The sequence below is a fragment of the Rhododendron vialii genome, chromosome 7a (assembly GCF_030253575.1).
Source record: "Rhododendron vialii isolate Sample 1 chromosome 7a, ASM3025357v1".
Lineage (NCBI taxonomy): Eukaryota > Viridiplantae > Streptophyta > Magnoliopsida > Ericales > Ericaceae > Rhododendron > Rhododendron vialii.
In genome coordinates, this window is record NC_080563.1 from 31,808,889 (window position 1) to 31,833,652 (window position 24,764).

The 24,764-nt window shown below is 37.3% G+C and overlaps 1 protein-coding gene and 1 long non-coding RNA gene across 2 annotated transcripts; both read left to right on the top strand.

Annotated features, from left to right (window-relative positions):
• Positions 1-6,167: 6,167 nt before the first annotated feature.
• Positions 6,168-8,259, top strand: LOC131333288 (uncharacterized). Its single transcript, XR_009201767.1, has 2 exons — positions 6,168-6,707; positions 7,871-8,259. It is a non-coding gene; the product is annotated as an uncharacterized LOC131333288 (long non-coding RNA).
• A 2,348-nt stretch (positions 8,260-10,607) lies between these two features.
• LOC131332681 (putative DEAD-box ATP-dependent RNA helicase 29) lies at positions 10,608-23,723 on the top strand. The gene is made up of 12 exons (XM_058366979.1): positions 10,608-10,730; positions 11,050-11,417; positions 12,606-13,767; positions 13,905-13,962; positions 15,484-15,588; positions 18,162-18,210; positions 19,189-19,262; positions 19,468-19,520; positions 20,564-20,645; positions 20,733-20,789; positions 21,688-21,826; positions 23,203-23,723. Exons 2-12 carry the CDS (start codon positions 11,054-11,056, stop codon positions 23,412-23,414), a joined length of 2,355 nt encoding a protein of 784 aa, XP_058222962.1. The 5' UTR covers positions 10,608-10,730; positions 11,050-11,053; the 3' UTR covers positions 23,415-23,723.
• Positions 23,724-24,764: the final 1,041 nt, after the last annotated feature.

The window sequence follows — 24,764 nt, forward strand, 5'->3', positions numbered from 1 at the left end:
AAATGTAAAAACATAATTTAGTTTAAAACATACTTTGAGTTAATCAAATTAAAATTAAATAAGTATTTCAATAAAATAAAGAAAGGAATTAAATAAATAAGATAAAAGCAATTAGATAAAGAAAAAAACTAAATAGAGAAAGGAATTAAAGAGTGGAGTGGGGGTATTTCGGTCAAATAGACAAAAAGGTGGGAAGGGGTGTGTGTTAGGAGGGGGGCGAAAAGCAGCTCTCTTAGGTCGTGTTTGGTAGCCATTCTATTTTCTGTTTTTTGTTTTCATTTTCAGAATTTTCAAAAATTAACTTTGAAAGTTTGTTTGGTGCCTACTTCAACTTTCAAACTATGGAAATCACTTTCACTATTTTCAAAATTTGAGGAAGTAACAAAACTCAACTTTCACTATTTTCAAAAGCAAAAAATAGGCTGTCAAAAAGGCTCCGCTACAATTCCTTGGAGGGAGTATTACTTTCATACGTACGCGGTCAGTAGTTAAGTAAAAATTAATTACATTTACATTTACAATTTTTTTTTTTAAGTCCGCAATGGACGATGTAAAACCTTCTAGCAATATCTGTGCTTTGTGCTTGTGCTTGAGAAGACACATATTCAAAAGCATCGACCTAAAACAATGTATATTTTTTGACACCAGCATTCTGTTACTCTTGATGTGGTCAATCATAACGAGTAATTAGAACGATTCAAGGTGAGGAAGAATTTCACAATGCTAGTCTCACAAACTATCCTAATGACGTATTGTTATTATTTACGACACCTTGGTTTCTCCTTCTGAATGCTAAGAACATCTTTTCACGTCTCTCCATCTTTACAAAAGGGTCAATGATTTGTCAAAACAGTGTCAATTATGAGAAGAATAATGTGATTTTATTGGGGCAACCTTGTTTTGCGCTTCTAAATCCTAACTTTTACAGCTTGATATTGTTTATTCTGTGCCCTCTTCCATGTATATAACCATCACGGTTGCTCCGTGTCTTGCATAATTCATGTCCTTCATTCCTTAATTACCAATCTCCACAGCGATTGCCACCACCTCTTTTTGCTCCCTTTGCAACACCAGGATATCCCATTCTATAGAATTTTTTATGGGCAATCCTATTCTAGCTACAAATATCACCTGAAAAATGCATCAAATTATTACCGCAGAATGATGTCAACAGAGATAGGACTATGGTGTCATTAAAGAGAGATTTTCCGTGACACAGGCTGTCGTTGAATGCAATGGTGACGATAAAGGTGGAGTCGTGCAAGAGAGATTTTTAGTGACGAGTTGTTACTGAAATTATCTACCATGGCAACCTACTATGTCACCGATGATCTTTTCTGGTGGGCACACAAGGGTGACAAACTTTTTTTGTCACAAAAAATAGAACTTCAGCGACACAACACTCAACATAATTGTGCCACCCAAAATGTCATTTTCCACCTACTTACAAAGTTTCAAATATTTGTATCTTATGTCTCACCCATTAGCAAAACTTATACCGTGAAGAAGCAAAATATCATTCAAATCAAATATCCAACAAGTCAACATTCATTATCCAACTTCAAAACCCTTCAAAATATTCATCCTCCAACAATAAACACTTCAAACTTAACAGCATTAGCGAAACCACGAATCATCCATACATGGTGTGTCGAATGACAAAAATAACTCAAGACAAGTGTTCCAGTTAACTACCAAAAAGTCATCAACTCCATCATGGCATGGTTAACTGCCAAAAAGTAACTCCATCTAGTTACTTACTTGTACAAAATCGAAAAATAAAAATAAAAAATGCAATTATTCAACATGTCCAGCACAAAACTAAAAATTAATGGAAATACAAGTTCTTCAAATCAAGAGAAAACTACAAAAGGCTATGAAAAAGAAAGATTTTACTCCAAGTTGTTATATGACAAATCATGGCATGACTCATGAGTGACTTATAAATGAGCTACCCAACCCAGATTTTGATGCCATTAATTCTATATAATATCAGTGATATGCAACAAAAGAATATTCATTGTCCCACTTTCCTGTGAACATCCTAAAACTAGCTATTACAGCCATAAAACAAAGCCATACATAGGATAGTACACCAATAATAGTTACAGATAAGTTGGATATGCAAGACACAAAACCATGCTAGCAGATCAGTCCTGCTACATACACAGCAAACTGTGCACAGATTGTGCACAGATTTTGTTGTGGGGCCCACCACGGGTCCCACACAAAATCATCCGAGCCGTTCATTAAATGTAAAACATTTTTTCAATGGTCCCCACAAAAAATAAGCTCAATCCAATACCTATAGGTGCTTCATCCAACCATCTAACTTTTCATTCAGATTTTCGGATAATGAAAAGTTATATGATTGGATCGAGCATCTATAGGTATCGGATTGAGATTATTTTTTACGGGGACCCTTGAAAAAATATTTTACATTTAATAAACAGCTCGGATGATTTGTGTGGTACCCGTGGTGAACTCCACAATGAAATATGTGCACAGATTATATGTGTGTGTAGACTTTCTGCTAGCAGATAGACAACCAAACATTGTACCCATGAGTTCCTCCTTTAAAGTATATTATGGAAAGCAACAGCTGGAAAAACAAACTACCATGACTGCCACGTGCACATTTCATGCAATCCCCCAAATTTTTTTTATCAACATTCATGCAATCCCCAATTGCAGCATCAAACATAAAATTCCAGCAATTAAAGAAAGTCAAATTCCTTCATCTAAGCTACAATTTGATAAGGTTTTGTTAATGACCGGTTTTTGAACAAATTACACCAATATATTGAATGGAATTGGGAGCTAATGAAGCGAAAGTTACTTACTGGTAATTAGAGATGTACGTACTTGTAACTTTAATATCATTTTCATTGACATTGAAGGACTGTAATAACCTTAACTTTTTCACTGATCTATTCATTATGAAACTTTGGGCCGGAGTTCCTATATTGTAACATTTTGAATTGTATTATGATTTGGTGAAACGAGTATGGAAAATTGGTTGTGAAGTTGTGTACGATATTACGAGAATTTTATTTATGAAAAGTTATTAAAATTTATGTTTAAAATCTAGGAAGGGACACGAAATGAGTCCCGCAAAAATTATGTGGATGATTTGTGCCAATTTCCTTTGTGTCATTAGAATTTTCGTTAGGGCTTCAATTTGGCGACAAGCAAAACCGAGTGAAACGACGTTGTTTTGCCTTAACTTCTCTTATTTTTGGTGACAACCAAAACCCCATGAAATGATGTCATTTTGCCTCACATCGCTTTTAAATGAATTTTTTAAGCACGCCTAAATGAGTACCAGCCCTCTTGCGAGAAAATTCAAATCCTTCAGTGTTATACTTGTCGCCTAAAATATTTTTCGTCTTTGGCTACTGGTTACTAGAGGTGTCAAACGGGTCATGCCATGCCGTCATGGCCTATTTAGCTTCGTGTCAACCGTGCTTCACATCATGTTGTGCTAACCCATTTACTTAAGAAGACTAACTATGACCAAAAGACACTGTTCTTATTAGGGCTGCCCGCAGATAGGTTTAGTGCAGATTAGTCTGGTTCCCAATTTGATTCCCTCGCGGCGGATTGTCATTTTCTCCATCCGCCAACCGTCCATGAGTGTTGTTTGGTCGGTTCAGTTTGGATGCGGTTTCGGCGGATCAGTTCGGACGGTTTCAACGGATTTAAGTATGCAATTTATTTTTTTATCTACAGCAAAAAATTAATAAAGCCTTACAACTTCAAGTTCAATCAAGTTAAAACAAATTCAAACAAGTCTAAATATTGATCCACCCTAAAATCCAATTAAGTGTGTCAATGTCTGGAGTAGTTAACACTGCCTAAAACTTTACCCTATCCATGCGTTCATAGAATCTGATTCTCGGTGTGTTATTAATTTGCAAAATCTGTTGGTTGTGAATTGTCATCCACAACTGATACGTCTTTAGATCATTGAATGATAAAGTTTGCAAGATTACATTCAAAGTAATTAGGACTAGGGTTTTTCTTCAGTAGTTCAGTCATTAATTTCTTCCGCAATTTTTATTTTTATTTTTTTGAAGTGGCCGATGGTTCAATTTGAACTGGAACCGATTTGGATCCACCAGAATAAGTATTTTTAGATCTGTATCCGTCCCTATAGCATAGCTCGGTTTGGTCCGATTCGGACAGATGGGGCGATTCGATTCATTTACTGAACAGCCCTAGTTCTTATATACTATGTATTTACGAGGGCCTAAACCCAAAGATACGAAATAAGACCAAGTCAAACTTGAATTGCATCTCATTAGGAGATTAGGAGTTCGAGTCTCTTTACGTGAGCTTCCCTTAGAGGCTTTCTTTCTTTGTTTCTATGGCTTATTTCTTATATTAGTTGAGTTGTTGGGCTTAGTTATTTCGTGAACTCTTACAATTGATGTAGTGTCGTGAATTTGTACTCACAACTACAATAATAGATATGCATCACGCTAAGGAGATTTACAAAGATCACGGTTTTCAGTGAAAGCGTGATAAAAAGTGGTGCTTAAATTTTTTTATCTCAGTTTAGGTCCAAAGCTGAGATTAAAAGTGGGTTTTAGCACGAAATAAAAGACCTCGCTCTTGCGGTGAGATAAAAGAAAAACAACCTCACCGTTGCAGCATGATAAAAGATTTTAGGGCGGAAAAAAAATGAGATAAAAGATCGCGCTCTTATGGCGAGATAAAAGAGAAAAGACCTCACTCTTGTGGCGTGATAAAAAAGAGAAAAGATTTCACCCTTGTGACATTATAAAAGATTTTAGGGCGGAAAAGAATGAGATAAAAGTTCTCGCTCTTGTGACAAGATGAAAGAGAAATGACCTCACCCTTGTAGCGTGATAAAAAACTTTAGCGCAAAAAAAAGTGAGATAAATGATCTCACTCTTGCAGTGAGATAAAAAACCTACCTATTTAGGCGCGCAGTTTGAATTTTCACGTGAGCGGGCTAGTACTCATTTAGGCAGACTTTGAAAAGTTATGTGAGAAAACGATGTCGTTTAAGAACTTCGAAAAGTTTTTTTTTTTTTTTTACAAAAGATAAGAAGATAAGCCCTAATTACACTCATCCCAAAAAATCTTTACGTTTCATCCATCTTCACATCCAAAGAGAGATAGAGAGAGAGAGTGAGAGAGAAAACAAATCCCACAACTAGGTTCCACCAATGCCTAGTTGTTTCTTCGACAATGGGCAGACTATTCCACTAGTGCCCGATTTTCACTTGGGCGAGCCATGATCTTTATGGTTTATTGTAGTAGTGAAATTTAGTTATTTTGGATGTCTTCCAAGTATATGTTTGACACATTAGGTAAACTTTTTTTTTCGCCCCAAGAAAATTTTTTGGTGACCAACAACTAATTTTGATTGGCAAAAGATCTGTTGTCGTATTTTTAAAATTTTTTAAACAATGTTTATATATGTATTTTTATATGTTTATATATGTATTTTTTTATATTTTAATATCATGTTCATTGCATTTCAAAAAATTTAGCAAATTTTAAGGGGAAAAAAAAAGTTTTCACACTTTAGGAAATAAGTATAAATATTTTTGTTTTCCTAATGTAGCTGAAGTTCTTGGCTAGCTTAGTGGTAAAGGCTTGGGAAATCAACTAAGGGTCCGTGGGTTCGAAATTTGGCAATGATAAGAAAAGATGGTTTAATAGATACAAAGAAAATATCACGCGCAATGATTTTTCATCTCAGTTTATGGTTGTGTGATTATTTTGAACTTTCAATCACGGTTATAAACCGTGATCTAAAGTGACATACAATCACACCCAGAAAAGAGAAATGATCACGCCCAAGAGAAACAAACGATCACGCCTTTTGGCCATGATTGTTTCTCTCTTTCAATCACGGTTTATAGCCGTAATAAAAGAGAGTGACTTACAATCACACTTAGATCCATCACGGTAGCAGGAGTGTGATGAAAAACTTACAATCACAATCAATTGCTGTGATCTTTATGGTTTATTGTAGTAATGACTTTACATATCAGATGTAAAATGATTTCTTCTATTGCTCGAAAAAAAAAAACACTCAATTGAATTGTAAACCAATGATTGGCAGCGTTAATTTAGGACATGCCCCTCAACTAACCATACATTCATTTCCTGAAAAGCCGGTCATCCACACGCAATTGCAGTATTTATCTCTGTTGTCCTTTCCCTTGATCTTGTTACTTTTCATTTGCTCTGTTGCCATCATGGCAACAGACCTTGATCGATTTGCTTTCACATTTATCATCATCTTAAGTGCCATTCCAATCATCTTTTCGGGATACTTCTTTATCAACACTCTCGTCTTCCTCGGCGGCGATCCTGTTTGCGACCATCCGCGCTTGGAATGGGATTTCCGGTTCGGCATCTTCCTTCTCGTTCTTTCCGTCGCGGGATCAATCGGCACTATGTGCAGATCGAAGGGCCTCCTGATGGCTTGCCTAACCATCCTGGGTACTTTCATCGCGTTCATCCTCGTGGTCAGTTGGAATATCGAATATGGTGGAACCTATGCTGAAGGTTCGAAGAGGATTGATTCGTCCTATCGCCTTGATAACTACGCGCCGTGGGCGGTGAAGTTCTTGTTGAAGGACGACGGTTGGACTAACTTTCGCAACTGTCTTAATTAGAGGAAAATTTGCGAAAAAAAACTCGACGACAATAATTTTTACGAGGTTTTTTCCATCTCTTCTCTTAATTCCTGTCCATGCTTGTGTTTTGTATGTTCCATAGGTGATATGAAAGATGAAAAATGCATGTGTCTTGTCATGAGCTACGTACGTTTTGATTTTCAGTCCCCTAACATGACCCGTTATTTTTAGCTTGTGGCCCAATGTTCTGAATACCGTATCGGTCAGGTTACCGATTTTTTTATTGGTACGGTATGTATCGGTACCAGTCAAATACCGGGTACCGTTTCGGATTGATCGCTATTAGTGTTATTTTCCTACTTAAAAGAATTTATAATATAATATACACTTTTTTAAAATAAATAAAAAATCAGGTATTTGACCGGTACCATCCGGTATTTGCCTCGTACCATCCGGTATTATCCAGTACTTGAAGAAAAAATAAATTTAAAAGTAGTCCAGTACTATCTGGTATTGGCCGATACTGACCGGTATGTCCGAAACTGGCCGGTACTGACCGATATTTGAGCCGAAACGGAATTAGAGGTGTAGGGTACCGAATTCTGTAAAAAACGGTACGTACCGGCCGGTACAGAACGGTATTGATAACATTGCTATGGCCTCTCTGCTTACAAATTAATTTGTAAAGACTCAATTCAAAAGATCAGGTCCAGAGATTATATTCAAGAAGTCTCATTTATTTTTTATACCAAATATAAAAAAAAAAATAGTGACAAAGTATAAAAGTCATAGACTTCCAGAAGACCAAGATTTCACTGATGAAGAAGGGTACAGTTTTTGGAATAATTTACTTTTGGAGAATTGCACAACATCGACAATACGATAGAAAGATGAAATCATTAGTTAAAAGGAAAAAAACATCATGAAAACCAAAGCATAATTGCTTTTCTTCATATTAGCACCAAAAGCAAAGACAATCGGCATCTTTATTTAATATTTATACATATTGAATTTGTAGTCCCTTTAGTTATGGCGTTTATGATTTAGCGCCAACTTGTTCTTATTTCCTGTTCATGATGGTAATCGAGAACAATTTCATATGGCGATGTAAAATTAATACTTAAATTAATATTTCATACTAGTTAAAACAAATTGGTAATGCCGCTTCCTCCATCGATCCCATTACTATAATTTTGCCTCTACAAGAAGTGTAAAAACATCATCATAATTTTCATGTTCTTCTGCAGAACGGTTGGTGTGCTCCGCCCCAGTATTGCGGCTTTCAGGACAAAAACCAGTCATGGGTGATCCCTGAATCTGGTTTTTACGCGGAGGACATCAACTGTGTTACTTGGAGCAGTGACAAAACAAAGTTGTGCCACCAGTGCGAGACGTGCCAGGCAGTATATGTCTACGTCATGACGTTCAATTGGCACCTTCGAGGGATTTGGTTAGTGTTCGGCATCGGCATCTGGGTCATGTGCCTTGCCTTTACTTGTGAGCATGAGAACAAACAAAGACAACAGCAAAATAACCGATCGAACTAACGTCGACAATGTTGAAAGTAACCCAAGTGTTCAACTTGATCTGCCTGCCTAATGCAACAACATGAAGTAGTGTTACTAATATATATATATATATATATATATATATATATATATATATATATATATATATATATATATAATTTAATGTACTTCTCAGAATATTGCCACAATTCATATATACTTGATTAATTGAGAATTAAAGTGAATAATATACGGGTAATTTGAAGAAAGTTCTTGTTTCCACTTGCCACCACCAATGTTAAACTACTATAGCAAATCGTATGCATTCATTTCAACTAGCTAGGAGAAACACACTGAAGTGAATTAAGTCGCTTGAATATGGATATTTTGCTATACAATGTAATAAGGCCCGGGGGGGGGGGGGGGGGGGGGTGTGGGGAGTGGTGGGAATTAGCACAATTTTTGCATGATGCTGCATGATTAGCTATGGTTAGGGAAACTAATCGTATAAGTTCCTTTATAGTTTGAAGGCATGAGTATGGGAGAGAGAGAGAGAGAGAGAGAGAGAGTGCGCGCGCGCGCGCGCATGTGTGTGTGTTTGTGGATTTTTGAGGGAGGGAGTGTGGGTGCACTACTAGAAAAATAGATAAAGATCTCGATTATCTGGTGTGGATCTTTTACTTTTAATCTCGCATTTAAAACCACGGTTTATCAATGTGTAACTAAAAGTCTCTATCTTTTAACCACGGGATAAGAACCGTGATTAAAACTCATTAAAACCGTGACTAAAAAGGTAAAAACTGTGACTTTTAACAGCTTAACATCTCACTTTTATTGTAAAACCGTGGTTATTTAGAAAGAAATAATCTTGGAAAAACTGAGGTTAAAAGTAGCCTTCTCCTTTGGAAGCACAGATACAGATACGAAATATAATACGGACAAACAGATAAATCATTTCTTTAGAATTTAGGACACGCACATGTTGTGTTAATATGGCAACTAAAAAATAACTATATTTGCATTATAGAGGTATATTTATGAATGAAGGGGCGGTTCCGGAGACCCTTAAAAAAACCTCTCAAATCTTAATTTTATAGTTCTCAATCAAATTTTGATGATCCAAGCCGCTCAATATGTTCAAAACGTGATTTTAAGGGTGCCCGCGAGAAATTGAGAAAAAAAATAATCGGGAAAGGCTTGATTTGAGCAGTTTTTTTATTGAACCGTTCAAAAAAAAACTGTTCGGATTAAGCCCTTTCTAGTTAGTTTTTTGTTGATTTCTAGCAAGTACCCTTAAAATTACGTTTTAATTACATTGAGCGGCTCGGATTATCAAAATTCGATTGGGAACTTGCGAGGGTTTTTTTAGAGATTTTTTTAAGAGTCCTTAGAACCGCCCCGTATAAATACATATTAAAAAAATAAGAACATCACCAGTTAGACAATTAAGAAAGAGTGTTGTGTTGTGTCTGTATTCGATACGTGTTCGTTCTTCTTAGACAATTAGTAGTGCAGGGGCAAGAACCCATCACTTGCCGTTGGCTTGGTGGAGCTCCTCTTAACCTTTGTAGGTACTCCTTTATCATTCTTAGTTGCTTTCAGTCACCTCCTTGCCCTTACCAGTTGTTTCATTTCCATCCAAATTAGAGGCATCAAGACATAAATATTTGGGATCCAATACATTACATTTCCAATCTCAATTCAAATTCCCAAAACGGACGTATGCTATAACAAGCATATAGTAATGATACTTCCATTAGTGATGGGAAAATAATTTTCCCTATACTTCACCCCAAAGTAACGAAATATAATATCGTACCCAATATTTCACCCCAAAATAATTCAACAATAATTGATGACAGTCCCACATTGCATAATGCATATACAAACAATAGTACAAATATTGAGGATTTCTTACAAACAATTTCCATGCCCAATGGAGTAGAAGATGAACAATGGAGGAATTGAGAAGTGTGAAAGATGATGAAAAGTGAGAGAGAGGAGCCGACAGTGCGAGGGAGGAGTCGAATTTTTTTTTTTAACATAATAGGTTAGGGAAGAAGTGGGGAATGGAGGAAGGAGATGATGGTTTGCATGTGTAGGAATATTGGGTTGTGATGAGAAATTTTGTGAAGGATTTTAAGTGCGTGGGCACTGGGTTGTGTAGAATTTTGTAAGGGCAATTAAGTCATTACGCATCAGGGTATTTTGGTAATAGTGGGTTGCGACGGCCCTGAGTTTTATACTCCCTCCCTCTGTCCTTAAATAAATATCCGGCGCGAAAAACTAGGCTTTCAAAAAAATACATTTGTTTGGTTAAAAAAATCAATTTTTTTCCACAAATCAATAAATAGCAATGGATTCTATTAGATTGTGAAAAAAATTAAATTTTTTAATGAAAAATATGTATATTTTGTAAAGTCTAATTTTGCTTTCTGGATACTTATTTACGGACACTTGTTTCGGGATTGAGGGAGTAACAAGATGGACAAGTATACGTCATGTGTAGCCCTAAACCACCCCAAAATCTCAAACTTGAAAAAATCGAACAAACCTGAAGCTCCGGCCACTATCGGCGGCTCCGGCGATCCAAGAACAGGTGCCTCTCTCTCTCTCTCTCTCTCTCTCTCTCTCTGCTTGTTGTTACTACTGGCACTCTTAGATGCTTCATAACAAACAACGAACTTACTTCGCTCAGTCTTTGGTAAAATATTTTCCTAATTTTGGTTGCTTATAAACTGGGTTTTACAATCCCTTCCCGATCTCAAGTTTCCACCAAAAAATCATTGTTTGGTAATTGTTTTCCAAGTAAAAGTTTTTTCAGGAAAATATTCTTCCACGTCTAAACAAACTGAGCCTAATTTCCTTTATATACGTATCACTAATAACCTCGCCTTTCTTCATTTCCGAACGAGAAGCCCCATGGCGGTCCTTGTGAGTTCCAAGGTGGACCTGAAGCGCAGGGAGAAGCATAAGAAGGCGGCCAAGTCGGGCGGGTTCGAGTCGATGGGGCTGAGCCTCAACGTGTTCAGAGGAGTAAAGCGCAAGGGCTACAGGGTGCCCACACCGATCCAGCGCAAGGCAATGCCGCTGATACTCTCCGGGGCCGATGTGGTCGCCATGGCCCGCACCGGGTCCGGGAAGACGGCAGCGTTCCTTGTGCCGATGCTCGAGAAGCTCAGCCAGCACGTGCCTCAGGGCGGCGTTAGGGCCCTGATACTGTCGCCCACCAGAGACCTGGCGCTTCAGACCTTGAAGTTTACGAAAGAGCTCAGTCGTTATATGGGTGCGTAAGTCTTTTATGAAATTGCAGTTGTGTTGCCTTTTTGTGGAATATTAGTTGATTGCAAGGTGAAAGAGGACTCACTGACAGGATAGAGAGAGGGTTGGGGTGTTATGAGCACCAATAGTATGTGTGTAGTGGTTTCAGGGGAAATTTTGTCTTAAAAATGCCCAAACGAATGTGATATTTGCCCTACCAACAAGTAGTCATGTAACAGAAGGGTTCCAGTTGGATAACATTTATAGATGAGGGGGTCATTTTGGGCAATTTTAAAGTTGAGGAGGTGTGTGTGAGAAAAGTGAATGGATGAGGGAGTGTCGATGGAATTTAACCCTAATTATACGAGCATAATTTGCACTTTAAATGCTAGAAAATTATCTTTTTTATAAGTGATTGGTTTGAATTTTTTGTATTGATATTCATTATTTATAATTTTGTCTTCTTGAATAGTTATAAAGTTTCTTGTTGAAGTTGTCTTATTAAATTTTTTATTGTTTTCGTTGTAAACTGCATAAAGGGCCCCCCTTTGTTAAATTCGCCTTGAGCCCCCAAACTATCAGGCTGGCCCTGTTTGTATGGACTATAATTGATTACGAGGTGAAAGAAGACTCACTGATTGTTTTCTTGGGGTGAAATTTTGAATTTAGCCTATGCAATGGTGTTTAGTTTGTAACGAAACTTAAGAGTGGATATTTTGTTTAGTTTGGATGATGTTTGTATTGTTGTTTTGAGTTTTAAGGAAATGATAATGTCCCATGTGGTTGCGCACTTTGAAGATTTGAACAAGAACTGTAGACCATATTCAGTTGCTATTTTGGTATCACAAAACTTATAGAAAATTATAGTACTTCTGAAATGCAAACACTCGTAGCTATCAGAATGTGTGTGTTGTCCCGTGGAAAAAGTTTTTGAGAATTGAAATATATCTAATCTTTGTTTTCCAGAAAAGAATCGCTTAAAAACAGCTTTTTAAATCTGTCAACCAAATGAGTTTTTCTAGAAAATAGGTTATAAAGGATTGATCCTACGACGGCCATCAAATATAGCAATTGTTTTTCAATGTTATGTATGGGTCTCTTTTGTTGTTGAAGAATGTAAGTAAGTCAAGTCAGGTTTAGACTTACATGATTTCAATCAATTTAATGTCACACAATACTTGTCTAAAATGCACTTTATTATGTATTATCTCAGATCTTCGTATTAGTTTATTGGTTGGGGGTGATAGCATGGAAAGCCAGTTTGAAGAACTAGCTCAGAACCCTGACATCATAATTGCAACCCCTGGTCGGCTCATGCACCATTTGTCGGAGGTTGATGATATGTCCTTGCGTACAGTGGAATACATGGTTTTTGATGAAGCAGATTGTCTCTTTAGCATGGGATTTGCTGAACAGTTGCATAAAATCCTCACCCAACTCAGCGACAATCGACAGACCTTGCTTTTCAGTGCAACCTTACCGGGTGCTCTTGCTGAGTTTGCTAAGGCTGGTCTGCGGGACCCTCATCTCGTCCGACTTGATTTGGAGACGAGGATTAGCCCTGACTTGACACTTACTTTTTTCACCCTTCGGCAGGAGGAAAAATATGCAGCTTTGTTGTATCTTATAAGAGAACAAATTGGTTCTGATCAGCAGTCGCTGATATTTGTTTCCACCAAACATCATGTTGAATTTCTGAATGTTCTGTTTAGAGAAGATGGTATCGAGCCTTCTGTGTGTTATGGAGATATGGATCAAGAAGCACGCAAGATGCATGTATCAAGATTTAGGGCAAGAAAGACTATGTTGCTTATTGTGACTGACATTGCCGCTAGGGGTATTGATATCCCGCTGCTTGATAATGTTATTAACTGGGATTTTCCCCCTAAACCTAAACTCTTTGTCCATCGAGTTGGCCGAGCTGCAAGAGCAGGTCGGATTGGTACCGCGTTTTCCTTTATCACTTCTGAAGATTTGCCTTACCTTCTAGATCTTAATCTCTTTCTCTCAAAACCCGTCAGAGCTGCTCCCACGGAAGAGGAGGTTTTGCAAGATATGGATGCAGTAATGTCTGAAGTTGATCTAGCAATTTTAAATGGAGAAACTGTTTATGGGCGTTTCCCTCAAACAGTTATCGATCTTGTTTCTGACAGAGTTCGTGAAATTATTGATTCGTCTGCTGAACTTAATTCTTTGCAGAAAGCTTGTACAAATGCATTTCGTTTGTATTCTAAGACAAAACCATCACCTTCAAGGGAGTCCATCAGGAGAGCAAAGGATTTACCCCGTGAAGGGTTGCATCCAATTTTCAAAAACGTTCTAGCTGCTAATGAGTTATCAGCACTGGCCTTTTCAGAACGGTTGAAAGCCTTCAGGTGACTTCTATATACTTATTCTTTGAGGATTTTGAATGCACTATTTTCTTCCCTTAATTTCTCCCTTTCTCATGCTGATGAAACCTTTGGAACTTGATGCTGTAAGCATTCACCATTTAATGTTTTGCTTATTGCAGGCCCAAGCAGACTATTTTGGAAGCTGAAGGTGAAGCTGCTAAATCAAAGCATCTAAAAGTAAATCCCTGCTTTTATATGTTGTGAATTTTCATTTTCTCATTCTTTTACATCATTCATTTGCATGCCCCCTATTTGCTTTCTTGTCTGCGATATTGCTACTTATTGTCATGATCGAAATGTGTTATATTTGATAACACTGTTATTTACACATTCGATCAAGATTTTCAAACATGAGGCTACAATGTTTTGAGTCTTTTGACTATCCAGCTTGCTAAACAAACTTAGATTCTTTATACATATGTAATTTTCAAATACAATCTTCCATCCCACTGCTCAAATTTCTTTTGCTTCCGTGTTTTGAGATTCCGCCTCCTGCGCTGTGGTGTGTGGTGGGTTCATGTCATGAGAACTAGGCTGTCGATAATAACGTGGGATGCGGTTGTCTGCCTCCTCTCTCTCCTAGACCTTGCCAGAGCCTTGTGCACTCGTTTTGACATGTTTCAAAATATATTGAAATCATTATAATTGGCATTCAATCACTGTAACTGGTGTTTTTGTATAGATTAAGCTTGGTGTTGTGTATGAAGATAAGCATCTAGTAGTAATAGTTGTTTTCATTTTTTTCATATATGTACAATCGTTTGAAAAGAAATTAATTGGAGGATACAGTTCATTGTGTCTTTATATGATGAACTTTGTTGTTCTATATGCAATGCCTATTAAAATTATTAGCTTGACTGTTGAGGGTGGAAAAGATAGAAAAGAAATTCTAAAAGCCATGTTAAAGGAGAGTTTATACGAGAAAATTGTAACCATCTTGCATACCAAATCATCAAGTAACTTGCCTATGAAATTGCCAAAAAAAACATGGAAGTTGTTTAGAAAGCTAAAAAAATTTACTCTCTGATGAGACCTTTTCCTTCAAGATTGGAAACTCAATGGACAAAGTCGACTAATTCACTTGTTTTTTATCTTTGATCATTCGTAAAACACAACACTAATTTGACACAAGGTGCATTTAGCCATGTACGACTAATGGACGAAGTGAACAAAAATACTTGTTGCCCCTTCTGGAAGGTTCTGAATTGTGTTTCTGTAATTCCTCAAGCCAAGGTTCCAACATCTTCTGCCCAGTGATTGTCTTGGACTTATGGAGAACTGCTGTATTGTAGAACGTTACATATTTTTGTAGTCCACTTCCTGAGGCACATTTCACTAGCTCTTTATGCCCTAAAACCTCTATAGCATGTGGTTGCAAAATGTGCATGATTTCCGTCCTGCGTGTTGGAGCTATAACTTTATCAGTTGGCACTATTATCTTATGATTCTAATTAACTTTTTTCTTTTCTTTCTTTTGTATGCTAATTATGCAAGTTATCGGCTAAATAGTTTTCGAGGGATCTGACACTGTTTTGTCAGTTAAACATTGTTTTATACTCCGTGTTAAGATTCCAAGCAATGGTCATAGGAATGACACTGGTCACACTTTGGCACTTTGCATTTAACTTTGAGGGGACTGCTTATTTAGTTTCTTATTATGTTTTGTTGACCTATCTTCACATTAAGAGTTAATTCTAGGGCCCTTCTAGTCAATGGGTTGATGTCATGAAGAAAAAACGAGCTATTCATGAGGAAATCATTAACACAGTACGTCAGCAACGCTCTAACGATCATGCGACAAAGGTAAGCCTCTGGTTAATATGTTCATGTTTATTTTGCTTTTGAGTTGCTGCGTCGAAAAGGCATTATTTTGATTTCTTGAACTGTTTTTGTGGGTGGGTGCCTTGCCTATGTATGATTGTTTTGATGTTATTACTTGTTTAGGTAAAAGATATGCATTGTCCACATTAATTTTTCTTTTGAAAGTACATTTTTGTGAATGTTGCTGGATGTGTTCAGTCAGTAAGGTAGTCTTTCTTGGGTAGAGAGCATAATGGGATGAAAAGATTCACGAAATTAATCCCATAAATTTGACCAGTCTTTTTTTGTGGCATGGTGTTGCCATTCCATTTGTGAAGGTAGATTGCACAACTTTGTCTCCGGTCACTGTTTTGGAAACAATCATACCTTTGGATTGTTTGCTGGACGATTTTTTATCTCTTGAATGTGCATCAATAGAATGAAGCAGTTCTCTACTAGTGGATATTTGGGCAAGTGACTCATTGACCGTTGGTGCCAAAACGGCATTGTTAAAGCCTTTGTTGGCTAGCTACATTGTCATTTTGCTAGAAGAAGTGGCAGGGTTGCTCCATCAATGCATCGCCATTTAGGCATAACCACCTTTCTTCCCCCTTTGCAACCACCTTTCTCACAATTTGAATGTGATGTGGCAAGTTTGGAAATTGCCAATTTGATGCCAAATTTGGCACAAAGGATGGCATTGCTAAAGTTTGGCATCGAATTTGGCATAGGAGTGGAGAGGATTTGGGCATTCTTCATGCCAAATTTTGGCTTCGGCATAGCATTTGGCACAAAGGTGGGCTTGCTCTTAGTGGTTTGGTTCTACTTTGCACATGATAGGTGCCCCGTTCCAAAACACCTTTTTAAAAAATAAGTACTTATTTCACATTTTTAAACTCAAAAATAATGTAAATGAAAATTAATTTTTCAATTTTTTTTGCACCGTATTAAAGATCTCAATGAGATCTATCAAACACATGATTTTTGAGTTTGAAATTGCCTTCTTAAAAAATAAGTGCTTATTTATCGTTCTGGAACGGGGCTAATGTCCCTTTTTGTGTTGAAATGGGGCCTACTTGGTCTTAGTGTCAGTTACTTTATTTTTTTGTATTTATTTTTTAGGTTAAGAATGTCGGACATTTATCCAAGCTTAAAGGACAAATCCAGTGCACGAGGCTCCCGCCATTGCGGGGTCTGGGGAAGGGTTGATGTATGCAGCCTTGCCCCTGCCAGCAGGAAGGCTGTTTCCGTGGCTCGAACCCGTGACCGAGGTCACAATGGAGCAACTTTACCGTTGTATCAGGCCCACCCGTCACATTTATCCGAGCTTACCTTTCAAATCTTATCTTACCTCTATTTTCTGGGCTTTTATCATCGAATGTACTTTGCATTTTTTTTTGTGTGGTGATTTTGTGCTTTCAAAGGTGGTTATGTCAGAAGTATTTTATTGGGATTTGCTTATCGAAAATAGTCATTTCTAATTCTTTAGTAGGTGATTAAGTAATAGAACCAATATGAATTGATATTTAGGGGTTGTATACTTAGTGCTTATTATTTGATCGCGTCTGCAAAATGTTTACTTCATCTCTAGTAGAAATCGACATCAAAACTAGATTTACTACTGGAAGCTATTGGTTTAAAGAGTGTAATACCCACCTGTGTAGACTTTGCCAAGTAAGAAGCAGCAATGGAGTGGTACTGGTTTTATTGCTCTAGCTGCAGATTTGAAAATGGTGCAATTTGGGTGCAATTAATAGCCACAGGAATTCTTGATTTGGGCCATAAGGGCTATTTGGGCTCAATTAATAGACACTGGAATTATCCACTGAGATCACTTGTTTTGGGCCATTGGACAGTGGACACGAAGGTAATTATAAGAAATCATTTCTTTCTTGTGAGAGTGCGAACCTTGGAGCACAAATATTTAACTGCCAGCTGGGGGTCAATATCCACTCAACGCACTCCTGCCTCTGATGGAGTTGCCATCTGCTAAAGGATCTATAAGATATATTTCTGATGTTTGGTTTCTTGGGAGGTGTGAGACCCACTTGAATGGTAGTTTCAGAAACTTCAACTAGCATATAAGGACTCTCGACTTTTTATTTTGATCAACAAGGACTTACGACTTTGAAATAGTCTTTGAATAATTTGTCGATTTGATAATACTTGTTTATTCCTTGTCTTTGTAATTCTTAGTTATCATTATCAATGTCTATGTTCTTCTAGCAACCTAGTGTTTTTGCTTTTAGCTTGAATTGCCAAAGCTGGCATCTTGCCCACTCTATTAGATGGACCATAACATTTAGGCTGTGAATGAGGGATTGAATCTGAACCATCTTAAATTCTTGGATAAAGAATAAACTATAAAGGATACTTCATCCTATACGGACTACTTTGGAATGGTGATGATTTGCCTAGGACTGGGTCTTTACCCATGTTAACATGTTATGCTGGTTTAGTGGTTTCTAGGAATGATTGCTTACAACATACATGGTATCTTCACACAGTTATCTGACTGTTGTACGTTTATTTCCTCTCTCTATCAAATGAGATAAATTGCTTGATATTTGTTACAGGCAATAATGGAATCTGAAATCAGTTTTCCGAAGGAGAGGGAGAAAAAAGGTTTATCCTTCGCCCAATCTCTTCTCTAGTTCATATTGATCCGCTGTCTTGCATGATAAGTCTTATAGTATTCAATTGCGGCAAATTAGCCTGGTGAAACTTCTATAAGGATGTTTTGCATCGTGAGAACTGTTAGACTTGTCTCACATCGCTCATCTAAGCCACCCAAGCTTGGTTAATAAATTCAAGAGGCTACTCCACCTATTGCCAATTGGTTTTAGGTTGGAACCCTCCAAGAAATCTAACAAGAACTTCTATATAAACTGTTTATTTGTGGACCACCACTTGTGCAGTAGTGGAGAACCTCATGGCTGACATCATGAACTGAAGAGAGAACCTTTACGCACTACCTGATGCCTATTAAATAGCCATGTTTACGGCTGTCACCCTTAATTTTAGTTTTTTGAGTTTTTCGATTTAAATCAAAATTAGAAGGGTTGACCTTTTTTAGAGGCGTCTCCATATCCATGGCTCCATCTGCTGTCACAATGATGTGATACTTTTTTTTCTTAAATTAGTATAAGTGGAAACGGTTAACTCCCTTCAGTTTGAGCCCCGGCAGAAGAAAACTGGAAAGTGAGTTTAAGATCAGTAATCTCATTTACACCTACTAGTGCTGTCAAACCCTAGAAGAACCATTCTTCAGGTCCACCAAGTAGCAAAAGTGTTCTGTATCTCTTTATGTTATTCACTTGATAAAGGAGCTATTTTAAAAATTAAGAAAGTGGGAAAGTTTGTTAGTAGATCTGGTTTGAAACATTCCTATTTGAGCAACTTTGAATTTAAGGATCATGGGAAATTTTGAAAGGAGACTAACCTGAAATAAGATAAATCCAGCTAACAATAGAATGAGCAAACTTTGAAAGGAAACATGGGAAATTTTGTTTTTGTTTGGTTTTCATGTTACTTTGTAGCTTTAGGAATCCCGTTTATTGTTTGCTTATAATTGTTCTTGATGCATTCCATTGATTCTGGCAGTTTCCGGTTTTAAAAGGAAGGTGAAGACCTTCAAGGATGAGGAGTTCTTTATAAGTGCTGTACCAACAAATCAAGTAGGTCACTCTGTTCTATTTTATGTTAATATGCCTCCAACTGTAGTATGTAATGTTTCTCATAATGAATTAACGCTTCTGGTCGCAGTTGGGTGCATCCATTTCAGTCGTTTTATCGGGGGATAGTTTGTGTTTAACTTATTTTTCGTGCTCTGTGAAGTTCATATTTACAACTATTTAACTTAGCCTGTGTTATCAATTGCAGCATTTGGAGGCAGGACTCTCGGTAAGTGCCAACCAAGGCTTTGAGTCAAACAGGTAAAGATAAATATTTGCTCGAGTGTAGTACTCTTCTCTTCATATTCTTGTACTAGTTTTATCTTTTCTACTGTAAGTTTTATAAATACAAAGGAAAACTTTCAAGGGTGTTGAAGTTTCTCCAACACTCTTTAACATATGTTAGGCCCGAAACTTTTCTGCATGAGAGGCCAAGTATTCTCGAAAGAGAGAATGTGGATGTCTGTGTTACATGGATGTGGGTGCGGGATGGAGTGAATATTGAACGGTCCTGCACGGTATTTGGATACAGATGCCGGGATACATTAAATAATTATTTCCTGAAATATTTAAGACTTAGGCCCATTTATTTATAAGTCATAACCTAGTGGCCAAATCGCCCAATATCCCTCTCAATCCACTAATCAACAGTGGCCCATTTATTCAATTGTTCTTGGACCAAATCCATTTATCCCTTTGCCCCTTGATCCCTGAGGATATGAGATAAATTGTACGTCCCATAAATCTCATAAGAGACCCTAGCCACTATAAGCAAACCAAGCCCAACTAGTGCCGCACATCAAACTCATCAGAGATTGTTGAAGACCCAGATGGTCTTCTTTCTCTCTGAATCATCAGCACTTGGGAAAACAAAAAGGCTGGGTTTGGTACATATACCGCACCCGTGTCGTATTGTTTTGACATTGGTGCATCAGCGAAAACCGAGTTTCCATGTAAGTATTTAACATACTGAATCTTAAAACTAGCATTTCTTTTTGGTTAAAGAAACCAAGATAGTTATTTTATCATCTGATCGTATGATGTCCTGTATAGTGGATTAAGAGATAAACCAAAAAATCGAAAAATTCTATCGTACATAATTAACATTAATCAATTCAAAAGTGGAATATGCTGCTAGATGTTTGAAGTAGAATTCCTAGATCGTTGTATGTACTACCTTTACCTGTAGTGCACCTGAGCATTAGGGGTTAAAATTATTGATCTCTGTATTATGCACTTTTGCTTGTTCTTTGATTTTTTAGGAGTATACTTATTTTTGGTGTCGTGATTAATTAATTGAATAGGTTAGATGCTGCGGTGCTTGATCTAGTTGCAGATGATAAAGAGGGCTTGCAGAAACAAAAGACTAGATTCCACTGGGATAAGGTATCTCCTTATCTGTTGGACATTTATTTCCTGCTTTTATTTGCGTTCGTCTCCTTTTACATTCTTTGAATCTCTTTTCCATGGCAGAGGAGTAAGAAGTATGTCAAATTGAACAATGGGGAACGCGTGACAGCCAGTGGAAAGGTATTTAACGAGGATCTTTGATTTTTTTTTTTCTCGGCAAACAAGGATCTTTGATGTTTACATTTATGTAAAGAAGATTTCATATCTATAATTGGCATACAGAAGAAACAGGTATACAAGAATCTTTGTTCCTTGAGATTAGGTCTAGGGTGATTTTGTTGCAAGTTAATGGGTACTAAACATGCTCTACTTAATGTTAAGAATGGTGAGTATTTGATGATTGGCGAGCACAATACTGCACTCCATATTTCATCTTACAGAAACTGATGAATGGTTTCTGTGTTTAAATTTGTCAAGTTGTACGCATCCCGCCTCCTTTGTCGTCCCACATTGCATTTGGTAAAAAATTGTACTTTGCATACAAGGCTTGTTGCTGTGTCCTTGACACAAACAATCGTTGAACTCTCCTCGGCACGTGTTGGACTCGTGCCTAAGGTGTCATATATTTTTTCTGTTATTGGCTGATTGATCGTTTCTTCTGCTATCTGATAGAGTCACTCATAATACAACTCCTGTTAGGAAGTCTAAAGCCCCTCTTCAACATTGGGTAGAATGGTGCACACTGCTTATGACAGTATGCAGAAGAGTGTGAAGTTGCATGGAAGATATGGATGCCCCTAATTTCATGATAAGAACGTAGTCTTATGTCCTTTGTTGCCGACCCGCAAAGAAAAAGGAGAAATAGACTTCTTTGATGCCTCTCCGCTATATTTATTTACTTTCATTCAGCTGGGTTATCAATTTCTGTTGCGCCTCAATGGAGTACGTGATTAAGTTGTTTTATTTTATGACGGAAAAGTTGTTTCATGCTATCCATGTGTAGAACTGATTTTACTTGTGCTAGAATATATGTTTATTTTTCACAATTATTTACGTTCTATGTTTTAATGGTGAACAGGTAAAAACAGAGAGTGGTGCAAAAGCAAAAGCTAACAAAACTGGGATATACAAGAAGTGGAAAGAGCGTTCGCACAGTAAAATTTCCCTCAGAGGAACCAGTAATGAGGGCAATGTTGAAGAAGCCACTAGTTTGGCAGGTAAGTACTTACAAGATTGGAAACTTTTTTGCATTTGAGTTTTTATTTCTTGAATTTTGTGAACTCGTTCTGCTTTATTTTTGCATTGGCATTCAAAAATGCTGACGACACTTTTCCCTTTTCGTTTATAGTATAGTTTCTTGTCTTATTTGCATTATGACTTCATTTATATCCTAGTGGGATTTCAATATCACTGGTATTTCATTTCTTGCATGGTTGGAGGTTTGATACCTTTTAGGTACTAATTATTGGAGTTCCCTCCTTTACATTCTTCGCAGATTGCTTACCTGGTAAACGATTTTCGGTCATTACTTTTTTGTTCCCAATTGGAAACATTATCATTTTGTTTACTTGGTATGGTGTTTACTATGAGATGTCTTTTATGTCCATAGTCTGAGCTACTAACACAAGCAATTTTTTCACTCCATCAGTTGAGGGATCTTAGCCCCTAAGTTGTTCTTATGCCTAGCTGACTCAGTTTGTTTTTCATATCAAGATGAATAATTATTAGTCTTAAACTGAGAGAACATGAAGATTAACAGCGTAGGAGGTATATACGCCCGTCTCCCTCCCCATTGCCTGGACGCAGAAGTAAGAAGATGTAGTTGTCTGCTGAGCAAGTGGTTGGTAGTGTGTTACTTAGGTCCTTTAGTGTCACCTGAAAATTAAGTCCATTGCAGTACCATTTCCTGTTCTTTCCTCTTCATATTTCTGTCATTGATTTGTATTACGAGTTTCCAAAAAAGCCCAACTCTTTGGGTTCGTAGATTGATGTTAGCTTCATTCCTGAATACCAAACACAATGGCTTTTTGATAACTACTGGATTTTTGGGAGTGCAATCCTTAGCAAGTTTGCCCTGATGTTGCCATGACATCTACCAGAAGCTGCCATTTGATGGCCTTAAAGTCACCTTTGTTGGTCCTTCCTTGCATTCAGTGATTTTAGAATGGGTCATCATGCTTAACTGTGAAAATGTTGTATTCGTTGTTCTAATCAAGGGTGTCCGGGTATTGTTATGGAACCCTCAAATCACAATCTTTTTCTCCCCCTTTCTTTTTGGAAGTTCTTAAAGCGCTTTCTAACTTGAACATTTATCAACTTCTTGTCACTTAATGTGAGTCATGAAGTGGTGTGTCGACCAAAGCTTGATATCCATCGGTGAAATTGAAGTTTCTTTAATGGAAAAAATTTTTTGTTCCCAAAATTTTAGATGCCTTTGTGAATTGTGATGGGTAGAAAAATTTGTTTGCTTTGAATTATTGATGTTTATTGTATGTCACTTGTCTTGAAAGAGGATTAGTTGTATGTTGCTTTTCCATCTGTGTAATATTGCTTAGTTATAATTAACCAAAACCTCCGGTCGTTTATGTGGCAGGAGGTAATGGATTCCGAGGAGGCAATGGGTCGAGGTTCAGAGGTGGCAGGAAGCAGCTGTCAATTCCCAATGCGCATGTGCGGTCGGAGATTAAAGATCTCGATCAAGTTCGGAAAGAAAGGCAGAAAAAGGCAGACAGAGCTTCCCAAATGAAGAGCAAATCCAAGGGGAAAAAGTTTGGTAAAAATGGTAAAAAAAGGAAAGCAAAGTAGGGGAGACCCCCCCACAAATTTTGTTTACAAGAGAAATACAGTGTATTTTTAACATGTCCTGGACTGTTTTTTGTTTTTGAAGCTCTCCATACATATACTTCATATTTGGCTGTATGTAAACAATCCATTTGCTCCGTTAAAAAATATATATATATTTTGCTGATTTGCGACTCTGTATGAGCCAGATACGAAATTTTCACGGTTGTAAATTAGCTTGAAAAGTTAATTTGGGAAGTTTAGGGCATTTTCAAAATGCTGTGTTGTATTCTATAACGCAATTTTAAAGAGCGTTTGGCAATACGTTCTCAACTGGCACAGTTTTATAAACTATATTTTGCCCAAAAAAGTAATTATTATATTGCCTCCATTTCATTTTGTTCGTTTATTTTCGATGTTAGTATCATCTTTTAATTGCTTAATATCTTCTGATCTACAATGTTATTTTATAATTTTGAAAATTTAATATTATAGAATTAATCAATAATAACTACCAAGCAAGATTTATATTGTATATTTTTTGAGATCTATGTCTACGATACTAGCAATTGAAAACTGGTACAGACATTGAAAATAGACAAACAAATTGGGACGGATAAGTACTAATCATCATTGCTTCCAAGCTCTTGTGAGCCATGCTATAGTAACCGCATTTTGTGTACCGTGTGACCAATGCATTAGTAAAATATAATCAACTAAATATAGGACATAGTCTACCAATACATTAGCGACAAATCAAATGCTACACCAAAGTTAGCGAACTCTCAAAAGGAGAGCAACATCATAACATACCCACATATTTCTGTAACTCATTGCAATTGGAACAAATTCCTGCAAGAAATACTGAAAGAGAGTCTGGCTTTCATAGCTCCTTTTGTTCAAAACCCGATTCTAACCAGTACCCACCAACACACAGCTCTTCCGAAATTTGGTACTTGACCTTGGCCAAGGTTATTGTTTTACATTGCCTTGCCTTAGTGAAAGAAACCGCTACTGTCATCCATGGCAGATTCCCCAATTGGCTTCGTGAGTGATGTATTGTCAATCAGGAAAAATTATTGGGCACTGCCACGTGGTGCCGCATACCCTTTTCCACCGCACGATGATGCGTGGTGTACGATTGAAGTGTGTGGGTGACACCCAATGTGTGGTGGAAAATGGGTCTGGGGCATCATGTGGCAGTGCCCCGGGAGCACTGAATCATCTCTTTCAAGATAACTGGCTGATGGAGGTGTTGAAGAGGATCCCCTAAGTTCGGGAACTTTAATAAAACACCACCTCTTGATAGGCTAGTTGACAAGATGACATTGTTATCCACAGAGAGAAGGTATAGGGAAGAAGCTTAAACCTGGT

Coding starts and splice junctions, on each gene's coding strand:
- LOC131332681 (XM_058366979.1), top strand. CDS start 11,054: ATGGCGGTCCTTGTGAGTTCCAAGGTGGACCTGAAGCGCAGGGAGAAG. Junction 13,963..15,483: donor CTAAATCAAAGCATCTAAAA/GTAAATCCCTGC, acceptor AGTTAATTCTAG/GGCCCTTCTAGTCAATGGGT. Junction 18,211..19,188: donor GAAGGAGAGGGAGAAAAAAG/GTTTATCCTTCG, acceptor TGATTCTGGCAG/TTTCCGGTTTTAAAAGGAAG.